General features: G+C 40.3%; 5 protein-coding genes across 5 annotated transcripts; all 5 read right to left on the bottom strand.

Moving 5' to 3' along the window:
- Positions 1-1,380: 1,380 nt before the first annotated feature.
- LOC125300231 (regulator of G-protein signaling 21-like) lies at positions 1,381-3,675 on the bottom strand. Its single transcript, XM_048251964.1, has 5 exons — positions 3,555-3,675; positions 3,205-3,276; positions 2,974-3,035; positions 2,624-2,790; positions 1,381-2,271 (listed from the first exon to the last, which is right to left on the bottom strand). Exons 1-5 carry the CDS (start codon positions 3,641-3,643, stop codon positions 2,047-2,049), a joined length of 615 nt encoding a protein of 204 aa, XP_048107921.1. The 5' UTR covers positions 3,644-3,675; the 3' UTR covers positions 1,381-2,046.
- Positions 3,676-7,834: 4,159 nt separating this feature from the next.
- LOC125300229 (regulator of G-protein signaling 21-like) lies at positions 7,835-10,464 on the bottom strand. The gene is made up of 5 exons (XM_048251962.1): positions 10,272-10,464; positions 9,949-10,008; positions 9,511-9,575; positions 9,174-9,340; positions 7,835-9,018 (listed from the first exon to the last, which is right to left on the bottom strand). The coding sequence occupies exons 1-5, from the start codon at positions 10,346-10,348 to the stop codon at positions 8,830-8,832; spliced, it is 558 nt and encodes a 185-aa protein (XP_048107919.1). The 5' UTR covers positions 10,349-10,464; the 3' UTR covers positions 7,835-8,829.
- A 1,462-nt stretch (positions 10,465-11,926) lies between these two features.
- On the bottom strand, positions 11,927-14,724 carry si:ch211-117l17.6 (regulator of G-protein signaling 21). The gene is made up of 5 exons (XM_048251961.1): positions 14,567-14,724; positions 14,042-14,137; positions 13,852-13,907; positions 13,585-13,751; positions 11,927-13,097 (listed from the first exon to the last, which is right to left on the bottom strand). Exons 1-5 carry the CDS (start codon positions 14,641-14,643, stop codon positions 12,891-12,893), a joined length of 603 nt encoding a protein of 200 aa, XP_048107918.1. The 5' UTR covers positions 14,644-14,724; the 3' UTR covers positions 11,927-12,890.
- Positions 14,725-15,622: 898 nt separating this feature from the next.
- On the bottom strand, positions 15,623-18,934 carry LOC125300227 (platelet glycoprotein V). The gene is made up of 2 exons (XM_048251960.1): positions 18,930-18,934; positions 15,623-18,621 (listed from the first exon to the last, which is right to left on the bottom strand). Exon 2 carries the CDS (start codon positions 18,610-18,612, stop codon positions 16,525-16,527), a length of 2,088 nt encoding a protein of 695 aa, XP_048107917.1. The 5' UTR covers positions 18,613-18,621; positions 18,930-18,934; the 3' UTR covers positions 15,623-16,524.
- A 2,994-nt stretch (positions 18,935-21,928) lies between these two features.
- uts2d (urotensin 2 domain containing) lies at positions 21,929-23,698 on the bottom strand. Its single transcript, XM_048253329.1, has 5 exons — positions 23,563-23,698; positions 23,206-23,313; positions 23,056-23,093; positions 22,456-22,513; positions 21,929-22,369 (listed from the first exon to the last, which is right to left on the bottom strand). The coding sequence occupies exons 1-5, from the start codon at positions 23,660-23,662 to the stop codon at positions 22,344-22,346; spliced, it is 330 nt and encodes a 109-aa protein (XP_048109286.1). The 5' UTR covers positions 23,663-23,698; the 3' UTR covers positions 21,929-22,343.
- Between the last annotated feature and the right edge of the window lie 1,850 nt (positions 23,699-25,548).

The following is a 25,548-nucleotide window of genomic DNA, read 5'->3' as shown; positions in this document are numbered from 1 at the left end:
CAATTTGAATGTTTTGAAAGAGTGTATGGCATTCCAAAGGAGATAAATGAATTGACTATCTGTATACAGCCCGGTATTCACATATTGGGTACCCGTTTTCCTTAGTGTTTTAGGTCCAATCTTTCGGTTTGGGAATGTGTCAACCTCTAACATGTTTATCATGAACGTAGAAGCTGTATCATGCCTACTAATCATATTGTTTCATCTGTGTGCACATGTGACATGCAACAATAGACAGTTATTGTCTCCTTTCAGTTTTCAATATGCTACCTACTCAACCACACTGGGTATTTTAATAGTGGCACTAGATGAAGGAGACAAGAGTTTCACAATATTTACTTGAAAAGAGTGCAGTGTCAGCCTGCTTTGCCAATTTTAACAATAGGGCATTTGTGAGACACATCAACAAACATGAATTCATACCTGAAGCCATTTGAAAGAGAAAAAAAAAGTCATCACCTCACTTTTTCCAGTCATTAATGTGGCCTGTGTAGTGTGGTGGTTTGCTGCCCAGATAAGGTGTACCAAAGCAGCATGAGAAGGCAACCACAGCCAACAGGATAATGCCACATACAACCATTTGTGAAAAAAAAAAACCTTTTTATTAAAACTATACTCAACAAAGGTCTTGTCCTATTTGCACCTTTTTCCAGTACACTGAAGTGTCAGGCACTGTGTTATGTACTCTTTATTTAATATTCTTGGTCTGCATTAGTGGACGAAGGCTACTTTTTTTTCATTCTCACATCTGTTGTATATCAGTTTAGTGGATATGAGCTTTGCCGGTGGACAGAAATAGTCAAACAGGGGAGGTGTCTGTTTATTGTCGCGCAGTGCGATGAGCTCATGCGTATGAAGCGAGTTGAAAATAAAGAAGAGCCGGAGCACCTGCGTGTTCTCAGCCTTTCACAGACATCATCGATGTCTGCTTGCATCTGACATTGAGCGTGTTCCAGTTTGTGTTCTGGACAAAGATGCGGTCAGCAAATGTGTTTAGGGGTAGCAAGAGAAGGACATGCACTCAACCCGTTTAAATTACAGTATTTCTGTTTCTTATCTGTCATGCATTAAAAGACATGTGGATTTATTGACTTCACTGGTGTTAATTGTGCTTGAACACTGTATGTATAACCTTTCCATCACACTGACTGTTTTGGTCATCATATGTGTGATTACAAATATTTCACACTTGCAGTCCATAACATGTGCAATTTCCCAGTAAAACTGTCATCGTCTGAAGCTCATCTAACCTTTGGGCAACCTGATCAGTTTGATTTATTTATGTCAGCTAAATGATGTAATAAAAACAGGCAAAATGCACATTTGCTCTGGCCTTTTTTTAGCCTGTGAGTTGCAAACTTGCAGCACAAACAGTTCTGTTTACAATTACAAATTTTTATTGATGGTAAAAATACAGTCAGGTCCAAACATAAAACTTCTTTCATCCAAAAAGTGCTCTGGCAGTCCAGCTGCCTCAGTAGGATCAGGAGGATTGTGGGGGAAACCATAAAAGGAACTCTCCTTGTGTCCTCTTAAGTGGCACTGGCAAGCAAGTATTTACCACTGACCCTGGTGAGTGTAAACTTGAACTCTGTTGATCTTGATCTAAATGTGAAACATTATGTAAAGAAAGTGGCCAAATGGTGCAATGGAAATAGCATACATCTATGTAGTTATGACAAGGCAACAGATAAAGCATACATACTTGGCTATAAAGCATACATACTTGGCTGTATTTACATCAACAAAGTCACCTTCAAAATCCTTCCATATTAAATAAATAAACGTATTATATCACAAAAACACATTTTGCAGGGCTGTTTGCTGGATTAAATGTTGTCTGGTCTCATGCCATAACTCAACTGATCACAGACCACATTCAACAGTGGCAAGAGGGGAAATGTCCTTTGAGAGCTCTTTCCCTCTCATAGCAAAACAGTCAACATCTCATTTTGGGAATGTTACCCCAAACAAAAAGTCCACCAGTTGCTGGTAAGTCTTTGCAGAACATCTTGTCAAATGCTCCCCAAAATTTGAAAAGTCCATTTAGCTACAGATGTCCTCTCTAGGTTTTGTTTGGATGTGCAAACATGGCTCCCTCTGCCTTGCTGCTGTTTGAAGGTCACTGTAGAGAGAGGAGAGGAGGAAGCGAGGATGGCAGTTGTTCTCCATCAAGCTGTACACTTTAGTCTGGGCAGCAAGGAAGCATGAGAGAGATGGGTTGTGTAGGGACTGTTCAATGGCATCTCTGGTGTAGAAGTCCAGGTTCACCTGAAAATCATACAGAAATATCGAATTGGCAAAATGCTTTGTTTGTTCTAGATGTTGTGGATAATGTGGACATAGGTGGCAGAGTTAAAACAGAGACTTTCTAATGAGGAGACACAACACTTACAAAATCCTTCATAGAAATGCATTGGGTTAGTTTGTTACACCAATATGGCAGTTGTCTACAAAAAAAGTTGACATGTGAATATATTATGCCAATCATGTGTTGTGATCTCGCCGCTGGAGCAAGGTTGGTGTTGTGAAGCCTTGCGCACGAGCATAAGTGCCCAAAAAGCGTTAAAATATGGCCGCCGAGTGGAGGGATTTGCCTAAAAGGACTTTGACTAAAACTCACCTCTTTCGGTGATTCACATTTGATGAACTGCTCATAGATGCTTCTGGCCCGAGATGGAAGTTTGTTGGGTGACTTAATCTGCATGAAGTCTTCACAGGCAAGCCAAAACTGTAAGTTCTCCTCACAAAACTCTGACTTCAAGAACACTTCGAAGGCGATTCTCCCATCTACATTGAAGGGGAAGAAGAAATCTTATCAGACCTAAGCAGACCTTTGTGAATAATCTCAAGCTGCACTCTGATCCAGTTCCATTTTAATGACGAGCATACTGTACCTCAAACTGAGGAAGTGCAATGTAAACACCTTGTACAAATGAGATAAGGAAAGATGATAATAACTGTATTACTCACATCGACTACTCAGCAGTTTGTCCAGTGACTGGGCCCATTGGTCCAACTCATCAGTTGTTGGCCTGAGCAATGGAAAAAAAAATACATGTGATAAGATACACACAAATGAATTGCATCATCCACTATGACTTGGCCATGCACTGTTAGACACATTTATAAGTTAAGGAATGTTAGAGTTAAGGTAATTCTACAAGGCACAATAACAAATGTGTAAATATGTTTTTGACTTACTTGTTCAATTTATTCCTTGGTGAAGTTGACTTCTTTAGTAAATGGCTTAATCGAGTCCTCCAGTTTCTCTTTCTGTTCGAATTAAATATATTAAAGGAATGAGTCTAAAACTGGACAGATCATTTCTGTTGTGTGTATAGTAAACCCTATCCACTGTGCAAACATTTTAACAAATACTCTAACATGTCATTAATTATGTTAAGCAATGTCAATTGCTGTTCATTTTCATATGGGATGGTATCATAACCTACATCAGTTATAGATTGAGTAGTTACTCAAGTAATTACGATTGATGAATAAGAAAACATTATATAACAAGTATTTAAAAGTCCATAAAACAAATCACTTACTTATTTGCATTTTTGTCCAAATGAATGTCGGAGCTGTTCATACACATTACACATGCCATCTCTCTCAAACACACATTGGTTTCTCTCATGGTTCAGAGGCTGCTCAGGCACTGTTGAAATCAAAGCATGATCTGCCTCGCTGTCATGACGGATATTTATTCACAGCCCTGCTACGTCGGCAAGGGTTGGTCAGGCCGCATGGGCCGGATCTGGCGTTCTGATTGGTTACTTTGTAAATGTTTCCCTTGATGTACTCTAATACCCACAGGCCCGTACTCACACACACACCCCCTCACACACACACGCACACATACAGAGAGAGAGAGAGAGAGAGAGAGAGAGAGAGAGAGAGAGTTAGGTACGAGGTAATCTGGCAGGATCTGGAACCGGTTATAACTGGCAGCGTTATTGTAATATTTTGTAAACTCACTGGCTCACATTTTACTGCGGACTGTAAATAGACTCAATCCCCATGTGTTAAATAAGAAAATTGAAAAATGCACTCTTCGGTGTACATTTCAAATAACCAGATTATGAATAAGTATTCAGTGTTGCCAGCATGAAAGACACCTATTTTTTTGTAAATAAAAATTACGTTTACTTTGATCAACTTAGCACACCCTAGACAAACACCTTGAGGGCTTTTAATGACACAATATCCGTTTCATGGATATAAGCAAATAGGAATGTTATCACTCATCAAATCAGTTTGAAGTTCCTCAAATGCATTTCAGTGTCTATTTTAACCCATCTCTGTCTAAATTTGGAAATGTTATGTGAATAATAGATAGATAGATAGATAGATAGATAGATTGATAGATAGATATACTTTATTGATCCCTAGGGGAAATGCATGAGTGGCATTCATAATCTGTCCTGACAGACGAACGTGATGCTTTAGGTCTTTCAATTTTGTGTGTTTGTATGTGTAAGGGTCCTGTCGTGTTTTGTTTTCCCTGTTTAGCGTTTTCCTTCATGGCTGCTCCTCTTGTTTACTTCCTGTGTCCTGTTCCATGTTCCTTTGTTTGTTTTGCCATGTGTTTCTGTTCCCTGTGCCTGTGTCTTTGCCCCTCACCTGATCTCGTTAGTCTGTTAGTTTAATTATGGTTTCCACCTGTCTCTTGTTTTACCTTGTTCATTGTCCACCTGTGCCCTGTTACCCCTGTGTATTTAAACCCTCTGTTTCCCCTCAGTCTTTGTCGGTTTGTCTTATTGTGTTGCACACGGTTTGTTCAAGGACTGAATAAAGAATCTTGTAATCCCAAGGTTGTGGTGCCTTGCGTTGCGGCTCGGCTCGGCTCGGCTTTACCGTGACAGTATGGTGGTATTTTTGTTCTCAGGTATAAGTGTATATATAGTGTATATATACTCTTTTGATCCCATGAGGGAAATTTGGTCTCTGCATTTATCCCAATCCGTGAATTAGTGAAACACACTGCACACAGTGAGGTGAAGCACACACTAATCCCGGCGCAGTGAGCTGCCTGCTACAGCAGCGCTCGGGGAGCAGTGAGGGGTTAGGTGCCTTGCTCAAGGGCACCAGCCGTGGCCTACTGGTCGGGGTTCGAACCGGCAACCCTCCGGTTCCAAGTCCGAAGCGCTAACCAGTAGGCCACGGCTGCCCATAAGTAAGTGGTAAGTTTGTGCACACTTTTAGACCTGAATGATATCTGTCTTTCTTTGCATGTAGGGGATGTAGCAGGTTTGACACTGGAAAATGTTGCCGTTTGCATAATGGACATGCAAATGTGGATTTGAATATACCTCATCGTTGGGGCAATAATGTTGGTGCAAGTATTTTCATATTGCAGTCAGTAAAGAGATCCTCTACTTTTCATGCAAACTTATTTTTATGTTCTTGGCCTGTTGATACTGGAGTAGAGGATGCATGACAAGAAGCCTCCAAATTATGCCAGTTAGAAAAAAAATCTCAAGCTCTCTCTGTGTTCCTCACACACTAAATGATCGCCAACGATGTGTTTACTTGCTCACACTCGCGGTGCCTTCAACACTACATCGATGAACAGTACGTTTTTGCAGTTGACTTGCACATTGCATTTTAGACAAACTTTAGACACACTTAATTTATAATGGCGTCAAACCATTTTGTGATGCAGTATAAGCCGCCATTGTCACTTTAAAAAATACAGTAAGAGTGGAATATTAAGGTAATTCATACAGTAATATCACATTTGTGTTCATATAGGCTACAGTATTTTTCATAAGGACATACATACATACATTAATGTTCTGACACTGCAAAACTTTATGTAGTGAACTGAAATAACACATTCACATTTTTAGTATTTATATGCATTTATAGAATATCTGTTGAAGCCTGTATCATATGAAGTCTAAAATAGCTTTATAAAATGTAATGCATTATATATTGTACTGATAACAGAAATAATGTATAGCATAGTATAGGTAACAGTAGCTAATTCAAAGAAAGAAAAACAGTCACTGACATCACCAGCCATTTCTTTTCATTTCCCATGCTAGATAGCTTCTCAAAGGTCTGCTATACATTTGTACAGATGGCTAATTGGACCCTTTCATTGACCTTTGCAAAACAGTATTCTTCTGCTTGCACAATAGCTTCTTGTTGCTACTTCCGGATTGCACTGAGAGCTTGTGACATACTGCTTTCCCCATTGCATTTTGCATGACAAAAGAACAAAGTACATTTACTGTTGCCCATGAAAGCACAATGTCACCAGGTCATTCGCTTTACTATGCATTATATAGATAAAGATGGAACAAAAAAGATGTTTGAAAAAAAATTAACCAACTCTTTCACATCTGCATTTTGACTCTCATTTTCATTTTCAAGACCAGGTAGAGGATTAGTTGACCCTGAACAAGTGAAGTGTCAAATAGAATGAGATAGTGTTCTTGCTGTGTTTGTTAGGGCAACCCTTGTCTAGGCTTTTCACAGTGCGTACCAGGCCTGAACATCAGTTTGACTACACAAAGCTGTAAAAATGTATTTCCCTGTCTGCACACAGTTGTCCCTTCTCGTTTTTTATCTCTTTGCACACAGACTTGTGTGACGCAGGGTAGTGTGCGCATTGACCTCTTGGCTGTGTTAAAAAGCAGTACTGTTTTCCTCATAGACACATGGTCTGTTATGTCCTTCTCATGCTATGTAAACAATGGTCTACCCTGAAGAAGATAACCACTTGAGTGAAGCCAAGTTTCCACTAAGAACACTGACTCTGATCCAGTAAATGTGCACAGTGCTCTGGTGATGGCTGTGGGGTTTCCCGTCAATGAGGCTTTGCCCTGCCCAGGGATTCCACAGTGACCTGACAGGACATTGAGTACATTGGCCCTCGTCCACCACATTAATCTCTGGCACAAGCTTTAAGTGAGACGAGGATAGACCTCCTAATTCAGTTAAAGAAATTCATGTCAGTGCTGGTCATTCTTTTGGGTTGTTATTGTCTTCATTGTCCATTGTCTGTCGTGCTGTGTTCATTAAGACTGGTTCTCATACTTTTCATGATGTCTTGTTCAGACAATATTTTCTAAACGTATCCTTTTTATGTTTTAAAGGTTTGGGTCTTTGTACGTCAGCAAAATGAATGATGGCTTCTGTACTTATACAGTCATTGTAGTCATTATCTTATAAACAACATGCATTCTTTCAAACTTTTCCCTTTCACGTGTTTCATACAGCCAATTGAAAAAATATACCATAACTAAATGTCTCCATTGCCAGATATAGCTTAGATGATGTGAAATATCAGTGAGCCCAATGTGAAACAGGGACATTGTTACCAGATACTGTTTAACATTCTGGATTGATAGTTATAGGAAGAAGAGAGGCTCCCCACAAACTTCCAGTTAATGAGTGTGTATGATTTATGAGAACTGAAACTGCTGAACAGAAACTTCAGAAATTCCCTCTTCACCAATTTATGGTTCTCTCATCGAAAATGAAAACCAAAAAAAGTTAATTGTATTATACATTACATTATCTTTATACTTTACACAAGAGAGTAAATAGCAGTAGTAAAGAGAAGAATGTTTGAGGTGCCCTGTCATTCCTAAGGGAGGTGTGGAGAAGTGACTTGATTTTCCATTCATCTCTTCACATGGTGTAGTCAGTGACACAGAGATGTCTCAAATGTCAGTTTCCTCTTTTCAAAACACAGTGGAAATTTCAAAAAAGCTCTTTGAAATTAATCATGTTTGTTGTGACAAACTGACCATGAAATTCCCCAAGAACCACCCCCTCCACGAAGCATCAGTGGTAATTGATGAATAAGCATATGTTTCAAAATAAATTAATCTTTATTTATAATTACATCTCATACACAGAAACACAGCAAAAGTCAGCATCCAACCAGTGGCTGTGGGTAATAAATAGCGCTACATTCATGTACAGGGTGGAATCTTGACACTAAATCTTGCCACCAAATCAGCACTTTCCATTCATATTTGGCAGTAAAATTGATTGAAAAATGTCCACCTCAGTTTTAAATATTATGACACTTTAGTGTCTAATCATTAAAGTATGTGCATGTAAGCCAAACAAAATACTTCAAACTCTGACATCAGTGAAGCACATTCTACTGTCACTAACTCAGATCACTCCATCAGGTCATAGTGCTCCTCCTTGGGGAAGAAGGACAACAGTGTTTATAAAATGGCTGTTTTTTTTTTTTAGTATTTTTTAAAAAAATGATAGAGGGTAATAATGAATAGTCATGGTTGCAGGCATGTTTTCTCTCCTGGTGGCTGTGACCGCTCCGATTAGCTGATTACAGTAGCTGCCATGTGCTGTGGCTTTGCAAACCACCGGATGGGCTGCAGAAATGTTCCTCGTCATTATCAGAGGCAACAGGAAACACCTCTGCAAGAAGGGACGACTCGACCACATGCTCCAGGCCTTCCAGGCTGCAGTCGCACTCGACTGCAGGGCTGACAGCCCTCGAGTGACCGGTTCTCCCAGACTGAAACTGTCTCAGCCACCAACCATCAGCTCTGGACCTGCTCAGGGGCTGTCAGCAGCTCTTGCATCCCCATCCCAGCCTCCTTGGTTTCCCTGTCGAGGATCCTGTAGATGTGGCTGTGGTTTAGGGATGGCCCATCAGGATGGTAGTGGTGTGGATCTGTCTGTTTTTTTAAAGGGGTATTGCTCTGTCTTGTTTTTCAGCAGCAACCATCTGGGTTTCTTGGAAACCCAATGTCCAGTTCTTTTGTTTTTCTGTCGGTGTCGTTTTCTTTCGGCGGGGGGTTCGGAGGGCAGGAAGTGGGGTAGTACTCCTCAGCCTTTGACAGCATCAGTAGCAAGGTTTTCCAGTAAGGTTCTGTACATATCCGACCTCAGGAATCTGGGGTAGGAATCCCGCTCCATCAATCCATACACTATCCTTTGAGCTTCGTCAAAACAATGTATTGTGGGGCTCTTCACGTTCCTTTTGATCTCCTCTCGGGTGTGGTAATCAATATTTATCTGAATGACAAAAAGAAATACATAAACACATTGAGGACACCCCATCTTGTGTCATGTGTGACCTGGAGTCATGTTAGCATGGTGCTGCCATTTGTTAGCTTAATCTTAAGGTATATGCCTGATATGAGTGCAGTGACTGCAGTCCTCTTAGATACCTCTTTAGGAGATTCAGCCTTCACAAACTGTTCGTAGATCTTCTTGGCTTTTGAGCTCATCCTGAAGGAAGATTTGATTTTCTTGTACTCCTCACATGTGAGCCAGAATTCAATGTTCTCGTCGCTAAATTCCGACTTCAGATAGGTTCGGAACGTTGCTAGGCCATCTGTTGAAAACCCATGAAACAAAATAGGTTAGGTGTTAAGTGCTACATTAAAAACTACTAACGATTAGGATTTTTGTGTCACACAGCCTTTTTTGTTTGCCTCACTTTGCAGCTACTACTAGCAGTAGCATGTTTAGGGACTGATGCCTTGAGAAAGAAGTTAGACTCACATTTAGAATCAAGCAGTCGCTCAAGAGACTGGGACCATTGTTGTGTATCCTCTAAAGTTAGCCTCCTATTGAGAGGGAAAAAATTTCTTTGATTACACGGATATAATTAGTTTAAGGGCAAATGACATTTATGTGTTAAGCTCAGAGTCGAAAAAGCACTGAGAATGTGTCTGTCTAAAAGTAAACCAAGGGTCTTGTTGGACCAAGCTATTTCTTTTACATTGTGTCCTTGTGCCATTTGAGGTAACCCATTTAATTTGGGAATGTTTGAACTGTGAATAGAGCATCTCTCACACTTGACATAGAATATTTGAATGAATTTTAATGCCACCATAAGATACATCCTGGGCACAGTCCCACATATACTTATCCTCTTTGTGGTGGCGTGACAACAGGCCACGGATGGAAAACAAGAACTAAGTTAATTTTGACACTCACGTCTCTGGGGTCGAAGAGTGGGAGAACATACACTGGAGACGGCACATGAAGTTCTTTCCACTGTTGGGATGAAATGGACAGTCATGCTCTGTCTAAGACAAACATTTTTTTTTACACATTCAAAGGAATCCCATTCTCACTGAGTTCATCCATCCCATTAACTCTAAAACCTCTCATCCATGATACACCTACAGTATATATGTCAGCATCTTGTATGGTATATGTAATGGCACATAGAGCTAGCACTAGAAAGTAGGTTACTTATTAAACAGCAAGAGGAATTAAACAACAGATGGAAATTAATTATTCGTAAAAACACTTACATGTTTTTGTTTCTCTTGCGGTCGTCTCTCTCCATGTTAAAAAGCGATGTCAGTGGTTCAGTGATTAAGCTTGGCATGTTAAGAGGAGGAGGGCTTGTGCGGTTAAATCCACCAGCGCATGGTCCTGACTGAAGTCATACTGTGCCCCTGTTGTTGGTGTACAGGTCTGTCGTCTGCCTTCCGCTCCCCTTTTATATCCAGTACCACAGTAGCTAGTGGCTGGTAATGAACATCACTTACTGGTGCTTGACGATCCGCAGCAAAAAGAGGAAGTCTCTCTCTCTCTTTCTCTCTGTGTCTGTCTCTCTCTCTCTGTCTCTATCTCTCTCTTTCTCTCCCTCCCTCTCTCTCTCACACACTTTGTTTTTTTTCTGACGGAAGCCACATAGGGACGCCCTGGTCTGACGCTAATGCTCACATTGAGGATGCTCCATATTTCTTCCATGCTTTGGAGAGGACGTAAGCCATCACACCACAAATAACAACAAGAAACATGGGCCCTTTGTTCAAGTTGCCATTCAATTATTTGGCTTCCATCTTTTGTAAAGCATTACTTTTGAAAGTACCATTATTTACTTTACCTATTTACTTTACCATTATTTGACTCTACTATTGCACAGGATTACATACTAACCTGAAAAGCTCATTACTTTACATTTTTGTCCAGTGCATGTGCTGTTATTACATGTGATCTCTCTGCTGTACGGCAGAGTGAGTATTTCTCACACCGGGGGTGTAATCTCCTGTCAGTCATGCCATGTCAGATCTGAGGCCAACCTGTTCTTTCCAAACTTGCCCAAAGATGGCCACATGCATTCAACCATTAGCAATGGACACTCATTACTTCCACATATAGACAGCTCACATTTTCAGGGGAACATCAAGAGCTGGAGACAGAAGGGGGGGAAAACACAACACTAGCCAATCCCATCACTGCTTTCTCTCTCTCTCCTTCTCTCTGAGTAATTCTGAGTTTCAGACAGAGAAGCTGAAGTTGTACACTCTGGGCTTGTTCATTTCCCCCTTTGTTTGCCATGGCAACACTTGCGGTTTAGGGAAAACATGAGCAGGCTGTGTGTGGCTGATGGATCAGCTGGTTGTTGGTGTGTGCCATGCCATGACCTGGGCCGTTTGCGAAGAGGCCAACCTCCGTCACCAAAGAGGGATCCTGCCGCGTGTGTTCCATCAGCCAGTTTGCACCCATGACGTTTGTCAACCACGCTTGAGAAACTGACCAGGACGCATCAGACACACAGTTCCTGTGCGTATTCACACCTACTGTAACAATCAGCTCTTAATCAGACTGAGTATGCCTTCTACCCTTATGGCTGGGACAGAGACAATCTGAGCTCACAGTAGAGCAATGGGCCCTCTGACGTGTCATCCTATCACCAGAATTCTGGAAATGTATACATGCAATCTATCTCTTCAAAAAATGTTAGGGGAACAGTGATGTGGAGATTGTGGCCATGGAGGGGTTCCACATGGTGCCTTTGATATTAAATAAAAATAATTCTTGAATCATATGAAATCAATGAGTGATGGTGGCTCACCTCATGGTTGAGTAATCCATCACACACTTACTATATGTGAAGATGGAGATATAGATTTATTATAACCCATAACATTAGTCAGCATTACTCAACACAACTATGATGACGGGAAAACACACAAAACAGTATACCCGATCATTTTCATTTTAAGCAAGCTGTTTATTTCATGGTTAACACAATAAACTCACAGCTCCTTCTGTTTAGGAAGCATTTTTTGCAGTAATGAAGGGAAAGCATAAACGTCACAGAAGCCGTGAAAACTAATGCTTGTGCCATGGCTTTCCTAACAAGGAGGTACATTCAGAGAGATTATACACGCCTTACTGCCCTGATGACATTAAATCTGTGGGTGGAATTTTGGGTCAGTCTGAAATTTATTTTTAGATCCTTAAGATTGCCTTTTAAAGGCTCCTCACTCACAAGAGGAAGCCACTTTTGCTGAAAAGGGTCGAAGGTTGATGCAGCCAATTGTCCCCTTTCATGACGGCATGGTCCCCACCAACGTGATGGGCTCAACATCAATTAGTGGCATCAGTCATGTGACTAAAATATATACAAGCCATGTCATTTGAACTTGATTTTGAAAGTATCACAAGACTTTTTTAAAAATGGCACTTGCACATTTTGGCCATTTGTAAATGGCTGACACACATAAAGGTCTAAGGATTTATTTTGGCAACTTAAGCTAATAAGTAAAATTGTAACTCATTCTAAGCGCATAGCTAAATTAAAATGTGAATCTCTGAGGAACCAGTAACAAAAAAATACAGTTATGTCACCAAACAATGTCAGGCCTTTGTGTAACATCGCTCCTAGGTGTGTATACCGGAAAGCCAAGCATTTCGCATTGCGTTGGAGGGCCAAGCATGATGTCATAACTGTTCCATCTATAGCCGAGATCTGTGATAAGGCCCCGACTTGTGCACTGCAGATGGCCATTTTGCTTTCTGTACCGCCTAGTCATTTCCTCAGGCCCCCCGTGTGTGTCAGCAACCAAACTTCCTTCCTCATACATTCTGCTCGCTGCTGTCTGGAAGCTCTGCAGTGAGTGGTGAAGCCCTCTCAGTTATTGACATTTACTGGATGATGTGAGATGAGGTACAGTAGGTCCTCCTGCCCTCAGACGCCCACAGGCACTGGAGTGCAGGAAGCGTGGCCAGGAATCGCTCTCCATCAGTCTGAATACGTGCGCTGCGGCCTCATCAAAACACCATGGGCTGGCCTCGGCCATCGACCTTTTGACCTTGTCCCGAGTGCACTGATCAACGTTGACCTGTGGGTGAAATCCAGAATTGATTATTGAGATTAAGCCTCTTTAGGCAGCCATTAGGCAGGAACGGATTACATATCAAATAATTTAATATTTTTATGTTAAAAAACAAATTTATTTATTTATAATTAATAATTTATTTAAAATTATTTATTAAAAAAAAGCATGTTATCATTAAATGATACTTATTGAATATAAGCATGCCAAAAACAGAAATGTCATCCTTGATTGTTGTGGAATTATTTTGCTTGTGGTATGGTGACAATTAAATTATAGCTATTTATTTGTAATTTCTTTCTTACACAGAATATAACCCATTTTGCACTGTAACATCCCGTCATCCCTTGATCAGATTAAATTAGACTTTGACTTAAATTAGATTTAATTAATTTCATGGCTGTTCATTTTATCCCTTTCTGATGCCATTTAGTCTCTAGTAATTCCCACAGAGTGAGGGAGGAGCTCCTTCCTCCCTTGCTCCTGTCCTGACCTCTTTCACTGCCGTTGGATGGAGGAACTCTTGGTAGATCTCTGTGGCCCTCAGGAAACGGCAGGCCGGTGGCGTGAAGTCTCGGTAGTCTCTACACGCCAGCCAAAAGTCAATGTTTTCCTCACTGAACTCAGACTGGAGGAATTCCCTGAAGGTTACAAGGTAGTCTGTTGTGAGAGAGATGATAGGTGTGTACCGGTGATGGTTAACATTGAGAGAGAGAGAAATGGACATTAAATTGTTTGTTCTATTGAACTATTCACTCACATCTGTTCTTCAACAGCTCTCCCAGAGACGCTGTGTTGCCACATTGAACCTTAGACCTATCACAGTAAAAGAAATTGAATAACAGTGAAATGGAAAGTTCTGACACTGGTTAATGAACTGAGTTCCGGCCCCTATGTAACAAGAGGACACATGAGTATTGTGTCTACTGGTGCTACTGGTAGCTACTCACCTGTAATCATCACATGGTGAATTTTCTGCAATTTTACGCACCAGGATGCATCTAATATTGTTTTTCTGTCCCTTTCTGCTTAGGAGACCACTGAGCCTGTAGTGTAGAACAGCAAAAGGTCAGTCCATTCTCACATTCAACTGCAACCGACATGATTTTGGGGAGTTACCCTGTATGGGAAGTTTTCTGGGTGCCCACAAAAGTTAATGCGGAACACTGATCTTACCACCGCCAACACACAAATGGAAATTAAACGCTTGATTTACAGGTCCCTTTTTCCATTATGCTTTTGATTCAATGCAGAATAACTTACTGACATTTTTCTCCATCTCTTATCCTGTCTTCCTTATTATTATTACCTTATGTATCATATTAAAGAGAGCAGAGGATATATTCATACAATACATAACCAAATTCAACTTCATCTGCCTAGTTTTCTATCCCCGTTATTGTCTCATTGTACAAATCTCTGTTATGCTCCAAACTTTGACTCCCACATTGTTCTCCCTAAAACAGCAATCTTACTTTCTTGGCTTCCGTCCACTGGGGATGAGGTCCTTGAATTCATATATTCGCATCTTTGAAAACAGTAGTTTGGGCATTTTTTGGCACAGCTGTTTTGTCTTCGGTAGATCAGCTCTGAATGATTTCTATGCATTGCATTGTATTACACGTATTTCACATCTCGGCTAACTGACGTTTGAGGCATGTTTCTGCAGGTTTGTGGATACCAGTGGTACCACTCTGTCACAACCAAGCAAATGACTCATTCGGCGCAAAACATTTGCTGTTGCATTTGCCTTGTTCTGATAGTTTTACAATCTATTTAAAGTATTACTTTTAAGGTTCATTTAGTTTTGAAAGCAATCATTTGCAAAAAAACAATGTACACATGGAAATAAAGAATGTAAGGAAAATACATGTCTGTCAGAAAAATAGGATTTTGGTGTGGAAAAAAATCAGCGCAGCCACTGACTCATAGCAACGTGGAAGTGCAGCTATACATAAACCATTCTTTTTTCAGAGGACGGTTTTAGATGGTGTGTAAGATCTTTATGTACATTACAATTATGTCTTTAAATAAACAGTTGTGTGTTTCAATATCACTGAAGAACATCTGGTACTTTGGTTGATTTGTTTGAGATCACTCCTCTAATTTTCAATGAACTTGAATAGGGTCAATAATTGCTCAGACAGCTCATGGTTCACTGTTTGGATAACACAAGTGACTCTCAAAGACACACTTTCCTTGTTGGTTTATGTGTGGCTGATTTCCCCGTGTGTTCACATGTATGTAGCTTAAATATCAGATGTGCCAAAAAAGCATATATCTGTGGTGGAACTATGTAAGTTATGTCTTGATTGGCACAAGCTGGATGGTATGTCAGAATTGTGTGGAATGCTATTTGTGATGAGTGTACCCAGACAATTATTACCCCACTCTCACTGAGTCACGAGGAGTGGCAGTTTCATAGCGTTCTATCAACAAACTCAGCACATGTCCCTCCCATATCTTTCCGGTGGCTGGTCGTGATGAGTAAATGCGGCTCAATTTTCTATCAGGTTTACCTTGCTTTATTCACAGTACATTTAAAGTTAGCATTATGTGCCGCTGTTATCACTGAGCTGATGTTTTTGGAGTCAAGTGCTGTTTTAGGATAATTCCTACTTGTCAGTTTGCCTGCACAAGTGCCAGACACACAAGATCACTTAAAGAGATATAGTGGAGGATAATGACCGTAAATCCATCACCGTGGTTTCATACTATTCCCACGGTTGATAGTATTATAATAAGTCATGATATTGAAGAAGGAAGATGACAGGTCAGAGTTTGTGCTTGCTATTAGACAGTGTGGACCTTTGCCACCAGGTGGCAACCGGTAGTGACTATTTGGACTGTGCTGTATCTTTTAAATGATGTGCCTTTTTTAATCAGAAGGAAGTTTGTAAAGCATTTTGTACATTTTCAGTAATACTGGATAATGGTGACTGATATAATTTCAGTGGATTATAAAAAAAAGTATAAACACATAGACATAAACATCAATCAAGTGATATGTCCAAGGTTTTTCTAGGACATATACTGTACTTACCAAAACATTTAGACAGATTCACTGGGCAACCAGTAAGCATTAAACCCACAACATATGCAAATATCAATGTCAGGCAAGAGGCTTATGTAGCCTATATTCTCCTGAAAACAATTACATACAGATGATAAATGTGGAAGAAACATGTTAGAATAAATTTGACAAAACAACAAAATGAGTATTTGTTTCACCATGCTATCTTGACAGACCTTTTTACCATGCACACATTTATGTATAAAGCAACTTTGGCTATTAGTGATTCCATGTGAGAGATTAATTTGAATTGTAAGGTCGTCACCACCAACTGGTAAGAACCCCTCTATCCAAACTTTGGAAATCCAGCACACAATCTGCAAACACAAGAAATAGCCCTGAAATCCTGAAAAATCTTTATTAGAGCATGTGCTCTCTCCTTTTTGTTCCCCCTATGGCTATAATCTTGCATCCCTGGATTGCAGCCAGAGTGCAAATCACCTCATACAGTCGGTAGAGGGTGTACATGCTGGCCACAATCAGAACCACGCCGACCACCAGCATGATGACATGGACAGTCATCAGGAAATCGCTGTAGGCTCCGCTGGGTGGGACTGTCCACAAGTACACCCATCCCCTGTGCCGGTTGTTGTGGACAATGTCTGGCCCATTTTCAAGGACCACCCAGTGGGTCACAACACTTTGGTTGATTGGTTTGTATATAGGGAGAGCTCCATTCTCTGTGGAGGCATGGTAGTGATGAGGTGAGCTTGTTGCTGGCGTCTCAGGCAGAGGGGCAATTGAGGGGGTTGTATGTGCCGTAGCTGTCAACCTGGGACGTCGTGAAGTCAACCTGGGAAGAATCATTGTTGGAGCTGTGGTTAGTGTTGTAGTCATGCTGGTCTCTGTCGTTTCCTCTGTGATTGGTGTTGTTGTAGTCATGCTGGTCTCTGTCGTTTGCTTGGTGATTGGTGTTGTTGTAGTCATGCTGGTCTCTGTCGTTTGCTCGGTGATTGGTGTTGTTGTAGTCATGCTGGTCTCTGTCGTTTGGTCGGTGGTTGGTGGGACCACTGTGGTCATGACTTTAGTAGCTGGCTGACATAAAAGATAACTCCTCAGAGACCTCAGAGTGACATTGTAAAGGTGGAAAGGTTTCAGACATGCTACCTGTTCTTTGTCTTTCACCGTCCCTGGGTTATTTCTGATCCATGTTGCCAAACCCATGATACTACATGAACAGTTCCATGGGTTGTCAGCTAGTGTAACGCTTTGGGGTGTGTGAGTAAAATTCCAAATGGTAAACACATCTCCAGGAAGAGTCTGGAGCTGGTTTTCATGTAACGCAATTGCCTCAATTTCTCCCAAGTTATGAAAGATTCCTTCAGGGAGAGACATAAGTCTGTTGCCATTTAGGAAAAGTGTTTTAAGTTTGGGGAGACGACTGAAATGCTGAGGATGTAAGCTCTGGAGTGCATTTGATTTCAAAGACAGCTTTACCAGATTTGGATTGCAGCAAAAGAGGTCCTCAGGTAGAGAGTTCAACTTCTCATTCAAGTGGAAATTAAGGTGTAATAGCCCTGTCATGTTGGCAAACAGGTTCCATGGGACAGTGGTGAGTAAGGTACCATACAGATACAGTTCCGTAAGCTTTGGCATGTGGCCCACTAGTCGTTCCGGTAGGATATCAAGGGGGTTACTGTACAGAGTTAACTTGGTCAGGTGATGGAGGTGGTACAGACTCTCTTCTGGAAGGGTCTGAAGCTTATTTCCAGACAGAGTCAGCGTCTGCAGGTATGGCATGTGCCAGAGGAGCTGAGACGGGATGCTGCTGATCTGATTGCTGTGGAGCTTGAGCTCCAGGAGGTTGTTAAGGTGATCAAACTCATTGGGGTGAATTGACTTCAGCTGGTTACTGTAAAGAATTAGATACTGGAGGTACGGGAGGGAATGGAACAAGTTGGGAGGCAACTGCGCAAGTGAGTTCCTCCCCAGGTTTAAGAAGCGCAGCTTGTGGAGGTTCTGGAAGGCATTGCTCTCCAGCGCAGCGATGTTGTTCTTGCTCATGTCCAGCTCAGTCAGGTTCCCAAGGCCCTCGAAAAGTTCAGCGGGAACTGCCGTGATCTGATTTCCATCCAGGTGCAGTTGCTCGAGCGCAGATAAGCTCCGGAACACCCCTGACGGGAAGCTGGAGAGATGGTTTGATGACAGCTTGATAGACAGAAGCTGTGGAGCCATGTTAAAGACCTCTGGCTCTATGGTGTCCAGAGTGCTGTCAGTGATGCTCAGCCGGAGGAGAAGAGTGAGAGGCTGAAGAACTCGATTCCTGAGGACCTGGAGATTTGTTCCCTGCAGTATTAGCAGGTAGGTATGGATCGACATAGAGCTGGGTATATCCATTATATCCCCTCTGCAGTTAACTGCTCCTTGTGCATTACATGAACATCTAGCAGGGCAGGGGTGCACAGAGGGAAGTCCCAACATGAATAGCACAACAACCAGGAAACTCATGATGCAAAGCTGAAGAGCATAGGACACAAAGTGAATATGTTTTTTATTATTATTATTATTATTATTATTATTATTATTATTATTATTATTATTATTATTCATGAACCCTAACAGGAGAAATTACAAAACTCTTTTAGCATATAGCATTTTATCAGAAAATGGTTTAAAGAAAATTATAATTTTCCGCATTGAATTTGATAAAATGTAGGAAATAAATAGTTCTGTTTCTCAGAATTACATTGTAATAATTATTTCATAATATCTAACCAGCATAATTGTGAACTTGTCACAACTGATATTACTATGATTGTACTCACCTTCTCAGCACAGCACACCAGAAACATTTACTTGGTTGGGCGATTGCCATTTGGTTTTGTATGAGAGGCTTCAGGAGGATGAAGAGTAACTCCCATGCTTATTGGCTGTTTATCAAGTTTCTAAACTTTAACCACAGGCAAGCCTGCATCCGGTCTGATGGACAGCCATGACTGGTGAGTTGTAGACATCACCCAACTGTTCAACTGGGGGAAGGGGGATATAATCCTACTTGCCTCTATATGAAGCTGTGACCCATCTCACATTCTTGTGGATTTATATGTACAGTACTATGATAATAATAATCCAAGAAGATTCTAGATCATTAGATGATCTCTCTGACATGTACAGGACTGCATTACCAGTCTCTATTATTAAATGGATTTCACTGTCTTTACCCCCATCCCTCCTAAGCAGAAAGCCTGTTCATGTAAGATAGTGGATTGTCTTCACAATGCCAAAACCAAAGGCTGACTATTTCAGAACAATGGGTCAACAGTATTCTATATAAATACACTATATTAACATAACATAATAAACAATGCATACAGTTTTTTGTATGCATTGCTTGAGAATGTGTGAGATCCTTACTGATATCATATTTTCTAAGAAAAGTTATGTGACATATCTTTTTGGCTCCATTCTTTACTTGATTTGAATTCTAATTTGAATCCTATTTTAATTAATCTTCTATGTCCTGCGACAACTTGGCTGACCTTTCAGTTATACTGTACAAATGATGGACTCTATTGCACCTTTGAAAACCAAATCTCTTTCAGGTAAAACTAAAGCACCTTGGCAGAAAAAATTAAAGCGCTAAAAAGATCCAGCAGCAAATCTGAATGTAAGTGGCGTAAAACCAAATTGCAGACAGACCTCAATAACTATAAGGACCTGTTGATTAAATATAACAAAGAAATTAAAATATCCCGATAGCAGTATTTTTCCCAGATTATTGCTGAAATACTGTTTAATACTATTGATAAACTTATCAATTCCCCTAGAACAATATACCTGCTGAGCTCCACACGTGAGAAGTGTAATGAATTTGCAGCCTACTTCAATGATAAAATCTCAACTATTAGGAGTAATATTGCTACTTCCTCCACTGATGGACATAACCACCCCTTCTTCAGTCAGCTATTTAGGTCTGCTACCCACGCCTTCTCTGTTTTCTCTGATTACCAGAATGAGCTAGATGAAGTAGTTCAGCAACATGCGCTCTTGATCCAGTGCCTAAGTTGTTTAAAAAGGTATTCAGCTGTTTGGCTGCTGATGTCCTAGACATTGTTAATACCTCCTTACTGTCTGGAATCTTTCCCACCTGCCTCAACAAAGCCATTGCTGAAGAAAAACAATCTTGATCCTGTCATATGTGAAAGTTATAGACCAATTTCAAATATACCGTTCCTAGGTAAATGGGAAAAAGTTGCTCAGAAACAACTGCAGGTGTATCTGTCTCATAACAACTTGTTTAATGTTTGGTTTTAGAATGAACCACAGCACTAAAACAGCTCTGGTCAGAGTTGTGAATTATCTTAAAATTGCCACAGACAACCGCAAAGTGTATATCTTGGTACTTCTCAGTGCAGCCTTTGACACTATCGACCATTCAATTCTTCTTTATCGCCTAGAACACTTGGTAGGACTTAGAGGCACAGTTCTACATTGACTTTCCTCCTATTTTACTGGAATATCACTTTCTGCCTCTATTGGCCATTTTACTTCTGATGTAGTTGACATTTTATATGGGGTACCTCAGGGGTCAATTCTTGGTCCTCTGCTTTTCAATCTGCACATGCTCCCACTTGGACCTATCATTCAGCAGTACAATATTATCAGAAATGTAGGCGTGATCTTAGATCTTATACTTTCAGAAACACATATCAAATATGTCTAAGACTGTGTTTTATCATCTTAGAAATATATCTAGATAAAGATATTAGATGTGTTTTAACTCAAGCAGACTCTGAACAGCTGGTTTATGCTTTTATATCTAGTCGATTAGACTATTGTAACACACTTTTTGCTGGACTGACAAAACAGACCCTAAACAAACTCCAGCTTATCCAAAATGCCGCAGCAAGACTAACCAGAACACATTAGTGTTCTGTATTAAAATCACTCCATTGGTTCCCAGTAAAGCAAAGAATGAATTTTAAAATACTTCTGATTATTTTTAAATCATTGATGGGCGTAGCTCCCTCTTACATTTCTGACATGCACATTGCAGATCCCTAAGATCCTCGGGTAAAGGGCTCTTTACAATACCCAGAATTAACTCAAATTCAGCACATGGTTAGTCACTATATGCTCCCACTCTCTGGAATTCCCTGCCTCCTAAACTAAGGACTGCTCCGACAGTGAATTCTTTTAAAATCAGACTAAAAACATTTATGCTCACAAGCTTTTAATTAGGCTTTTAAGGCTATTTAAGTAATTTAATTATTTATTTGACTTTTTATGATTAATTATTATTGATTATTTAATTATTTTCTATTATTTTTATTTTTTATATTCACTTGTTATTGTATGTATTTTAAGTTCTATCTTTTTATGTGTATCTATTTTATCTTTGTTGATTGGTCATGTCATGTTTGTTGTGTTATTCTTTCTTTCTTTTGGAGAACATTGAGTCTGTGCTTGTCACATGAAATATGCTATATAAATAAAGTTGACTTGATTTGACTTGAGATTTTTATGATAATGCTGTTGTATGAATTGAGGATGACGATCCTGTGGTGATGGTGGTTTTGTTCCAAGACAGCCCCAAGACAGTGCAGGGTTCAGTACTGTATGACCACAAGAGGGAGACATTCTAAACAAGTTCAGTTCAGGAACAGTTGTGTAGGCTACCAACTTAAGGTGTTGTGACATCATCAAGGATAATACTTCAGTGAAAAGGTGGTTCATGATCATTTTCACTATTTCAGGTGTTTAGGTGTAAGTCATAAGGTCCAACAACCAATCTCAATCATTGAGCAAAATAATAGCATACAAGTTTGAATATTCATCATGTTATTTTATTATTCTATTAACAAATGAATGGTATACGTACACCTACATGAATAACAACTTAGGACAACTAAGTGTTATAAGTGTTGTTACACTAGGTGTTAACGCTCATTAGTTTTGAGGGTTGAATCAATGTAATATATTTATTAACTTTCTTTAGGCATTTCCTTGGATCCATGTAAATTGGGTGATGGATGAGATGTAAAATGTGTTTCAACTTGTAAAGCCATGAGTCATGATTGCACTGCTTTTGTGAAGGGATATCTACCAAGATGAATCTATGTATGTGTTCATGATCTCCCAAGCAGGCTGTTTGTAGTTCCACCTAGTTCTGTTGAAGCCATTTCTCCTGAGGAAGTAAGTTTCCTGTCATGCTGTCCATTGGTCCTCTGGCTTGGTGATCAAACACAGTACTTCCAGAAACAGGCTGTAAGAAAGATAGTATCATTTAGTATTATTATATCATTTCCTATTACCGGTGTCCATATTTGAACACACACACTGAACACTGACCTTCTTCTCTTTTGCTATGTTCTTTTCCATCAGCCCTTGAGATAATCTGCCTCTGCAGCTGTAAAGTCATGTTTGAGAAAATCACAAAGTTTAACCCAGATAGATAGATAGATAGATAGATAGATAGATAGATAGATAGATAGATAGATAGATTTATCATAGTTTTATCACAGATTATCAAATCCCCAGGGGAAATTCAAGTTTCCCATATACAGTAGAGGTGAACCCCATATACAGTAGAGGTGAATCTTAGCAACATGCTTCATTCTAGCACAACAAGAACCAGTAGCTCAAGCTTTCTGCTCAATGACTTGTCTGTCTCCCCCAAAAGTCATTGTTAAAGCATAGCCTTTATAGCCATGATGCCTCTAGTCAGGAAGCATAGTTAGGGGGACTGCATCCTAATTTGAAGGCTTAGCAGTGTTCATTGCACACATTGGTAAATGATTCAACAGTCTGTCCACACATTTTTCAAATAAGGAAGCATAAATTACTTTCATTGATGAAATTATACATTATTAATGACATTAACACATTTTTGTTTGAGCTTCAGGGATTTGATATCTCATTCAATAATTTGCAGAGTGAAAAGTAAGTTACCTTCTCTAGATCCTCTTCTATGCCCAACAGTTCAAATTCTGTTGGAATTTTAAACCATGCACAATTATGTATGTACAAAACAGAATGTTGTAATATGTCCAGTTTGTGATCTGTGAACAGTTAATTTACTGAGGTCAAATTTAATCTTACCCAAAGCATTTTTGTCAATTGGCTCCAAGGTTTTCTGCAGCAATAATGCTAGAATTTTTTGCTGGATATCTGCCTTGTTTTCATGGGGTAAAATCTGGTTTCCTAGACCTTAAATGAGAAAAATAGAGAGCACAGAAAGTTGTTTTTCTTCACTCAAGCTATTTATCATGCTATTTATCTAATAGTAAGTAAGTAAGTAAGGTTGGAAATTTACTTGGTTACTCCAATGAAAATGATGCAAGGTATTTGATCCATAAAAGCAATTTCATTTTTTTAATTGTATTTCCCGTAGTTTAGGTGAGCTGAAAAGCCTTTTCCGATTTGATGGCCTCAAGGTAAAAGTATGCTAATACTTACCAGGGGTCAGGAGGCTTCTTGCTTGTACACTGACCACTCCGAACAGCGGTAATATGACCAGGACACCAAGTAGGAGATTTACGGAGATAACCCTGTCCATCACACCGACTAGATTTCCCAACAGAGTGCACCTCCTAACACCCTGGCTCTCTCCTCAGATTCTTTTTATCACACATAGAAAAGGGGGAGGAGTCTTTCCTTTCAATCAATAAAGCCAATGTCATAAAACTGACCTGTCTTGACTGAAGAGGAAATAACACACTCCCTGACAGAGACATTATGATCTCAGACTTGACTTTACGTCTGAATATTGCATCTGACATTGTCTGATTTGTAAATTCAACTAAAGGGTAAACACAGTCTGCTTTTAGCGGTGTCTATTAAAGTGTTCCTGGCATGTATCCATTTCCTCTATTTTAATTAGCTAAAGGTGACGTTTGAGGCACTCAACATGTAGGGGACATAACTGTCACCTTTGCCATGAAGGCAAAGACCGCAGTCGAAGGGCATGCTTTGTTGTCCAGAAAATATTTATCCCATTTTCTGTGGTGACACAGCGGTAACTGTTTTAGCTAAATGAGATATCTCTGCCTTTCAAAATTGCCCCAACATGACATGACTTATTCTTGTTTAGTGAAAGGAGTCAATGACGGAAGGAGTCTGTTGATGGCTAGACATAGGTGCAGTGGTATTTAGGTATTCTGGCCTGTAGGCTCTATTAGTATGTATGACCGCCACAGCTCCAGCTTTTTTGATGAATCTTCCATCATCAATGGAACTTCAATGAAAGGTATAGAAACTTTGTTGAAACTTTGGCAAAAAAGAACATTGCCTTTGGATATTGTCTTCAAAGGAATCACACTGTTCTTCAATATTACTATGAACTTCACATGCATGGTTTCCCTCTTTCATGTTCTTTTTCATATTTTTGTTTTTTGATGTCAGGGGGGCAAAAAATGCACCTGCAGATAGTCCACGCACTTCTCCAGGCAGCTGAAGAGCCTGTCTAAGAGGCCCTGTGGTTGGCTGTACACACTCAACTCCTCCACCAGGAACGCCAGCACGTCAGCCTGTGATCAGGCCAGTGAACTAAAAAAAAGGTACATTCAATCAAAAAGGCTGATGTAGAATCTAGGATGGTCGGTGAGGAGGCTACTTACTTGCTGCATGCTCCCAGCATAGTACTGGGGTGGTCAAGCCTAAAAGAGCAAGGGTCACTGTCAGTAGATGATCCAGGAACCCACCCTGCACCCACGACTGACTGACAGCAGGCTGTCTCCTGACCCCTACATACACAAAGACAGATTAGAATGACAGGATGGAATGACTGGCAGCAACAGTTAGTCACTGGCATACTCTGCAGGTTTAAATCATGGAGTAGGACAACCATGCTTCATATTACTTGAGCAGAGCCCGGAGCACCATCATCAAGACTGGTAGCAGCATCAGGACCATAGGTTGCATCGAGACCAGCTGCAGCATCAGGACCAGAGCCAGGCTGAGGAAGTTAGGAGCGGAGATGGTGATGGTGTGAGTCTGCGCCGTGGTCCACACTCCTACATGAGCCGAGATGGTCATTTCCTCTTAAGGGCCTTCATGAAGACCATTCATAAGAAATGCATATGATATGATCATATCTGTTAATATCTGATAATAAAGGTGATTCACCTCATATGTCACAGTAAGAAAAATACACTTCAGCCATCTCCCAATAAAACCTGGCTTATGTCTGAATATGAGATGACTGAATGATCCCACAACAGAACTTTTTCAAACACACAGCTATCCTTCCAGATCCACAAACCTTTCTTGCAATGGTATATTCTTTCTTTCAATTAATTCTTGCTCATCCTCTTAACCCTTAATGTGGTGGTTGTACACACAGTATAGTGACATTTATAGGCCTACGTTATACCATAGTCAACATCGTTTTGATTTGGTGACCAGGCTCTTGTTAGGCCTACTCAGCTACAATCGGCTATTAAA

The sequence above is a fragment of the Alosa alosa genome, chromosome 9, assembly GCF_017589495.1.
Source record: "Alosa alosa isolate M-15738 ecotype Scorff River chromosome 9, AALO_Geno_1.1, whole genome shotgun sequence".
Classification (NCBI taxonomy): Eukaryota; Metazoa; Chordata; class Actinopteri; order Clupeiformes; family Clupeidae; genus Alosa; species Alosa alosa.
This window is presented reverse-complemented; position numbering and strand designations above follow the sequence as displayed.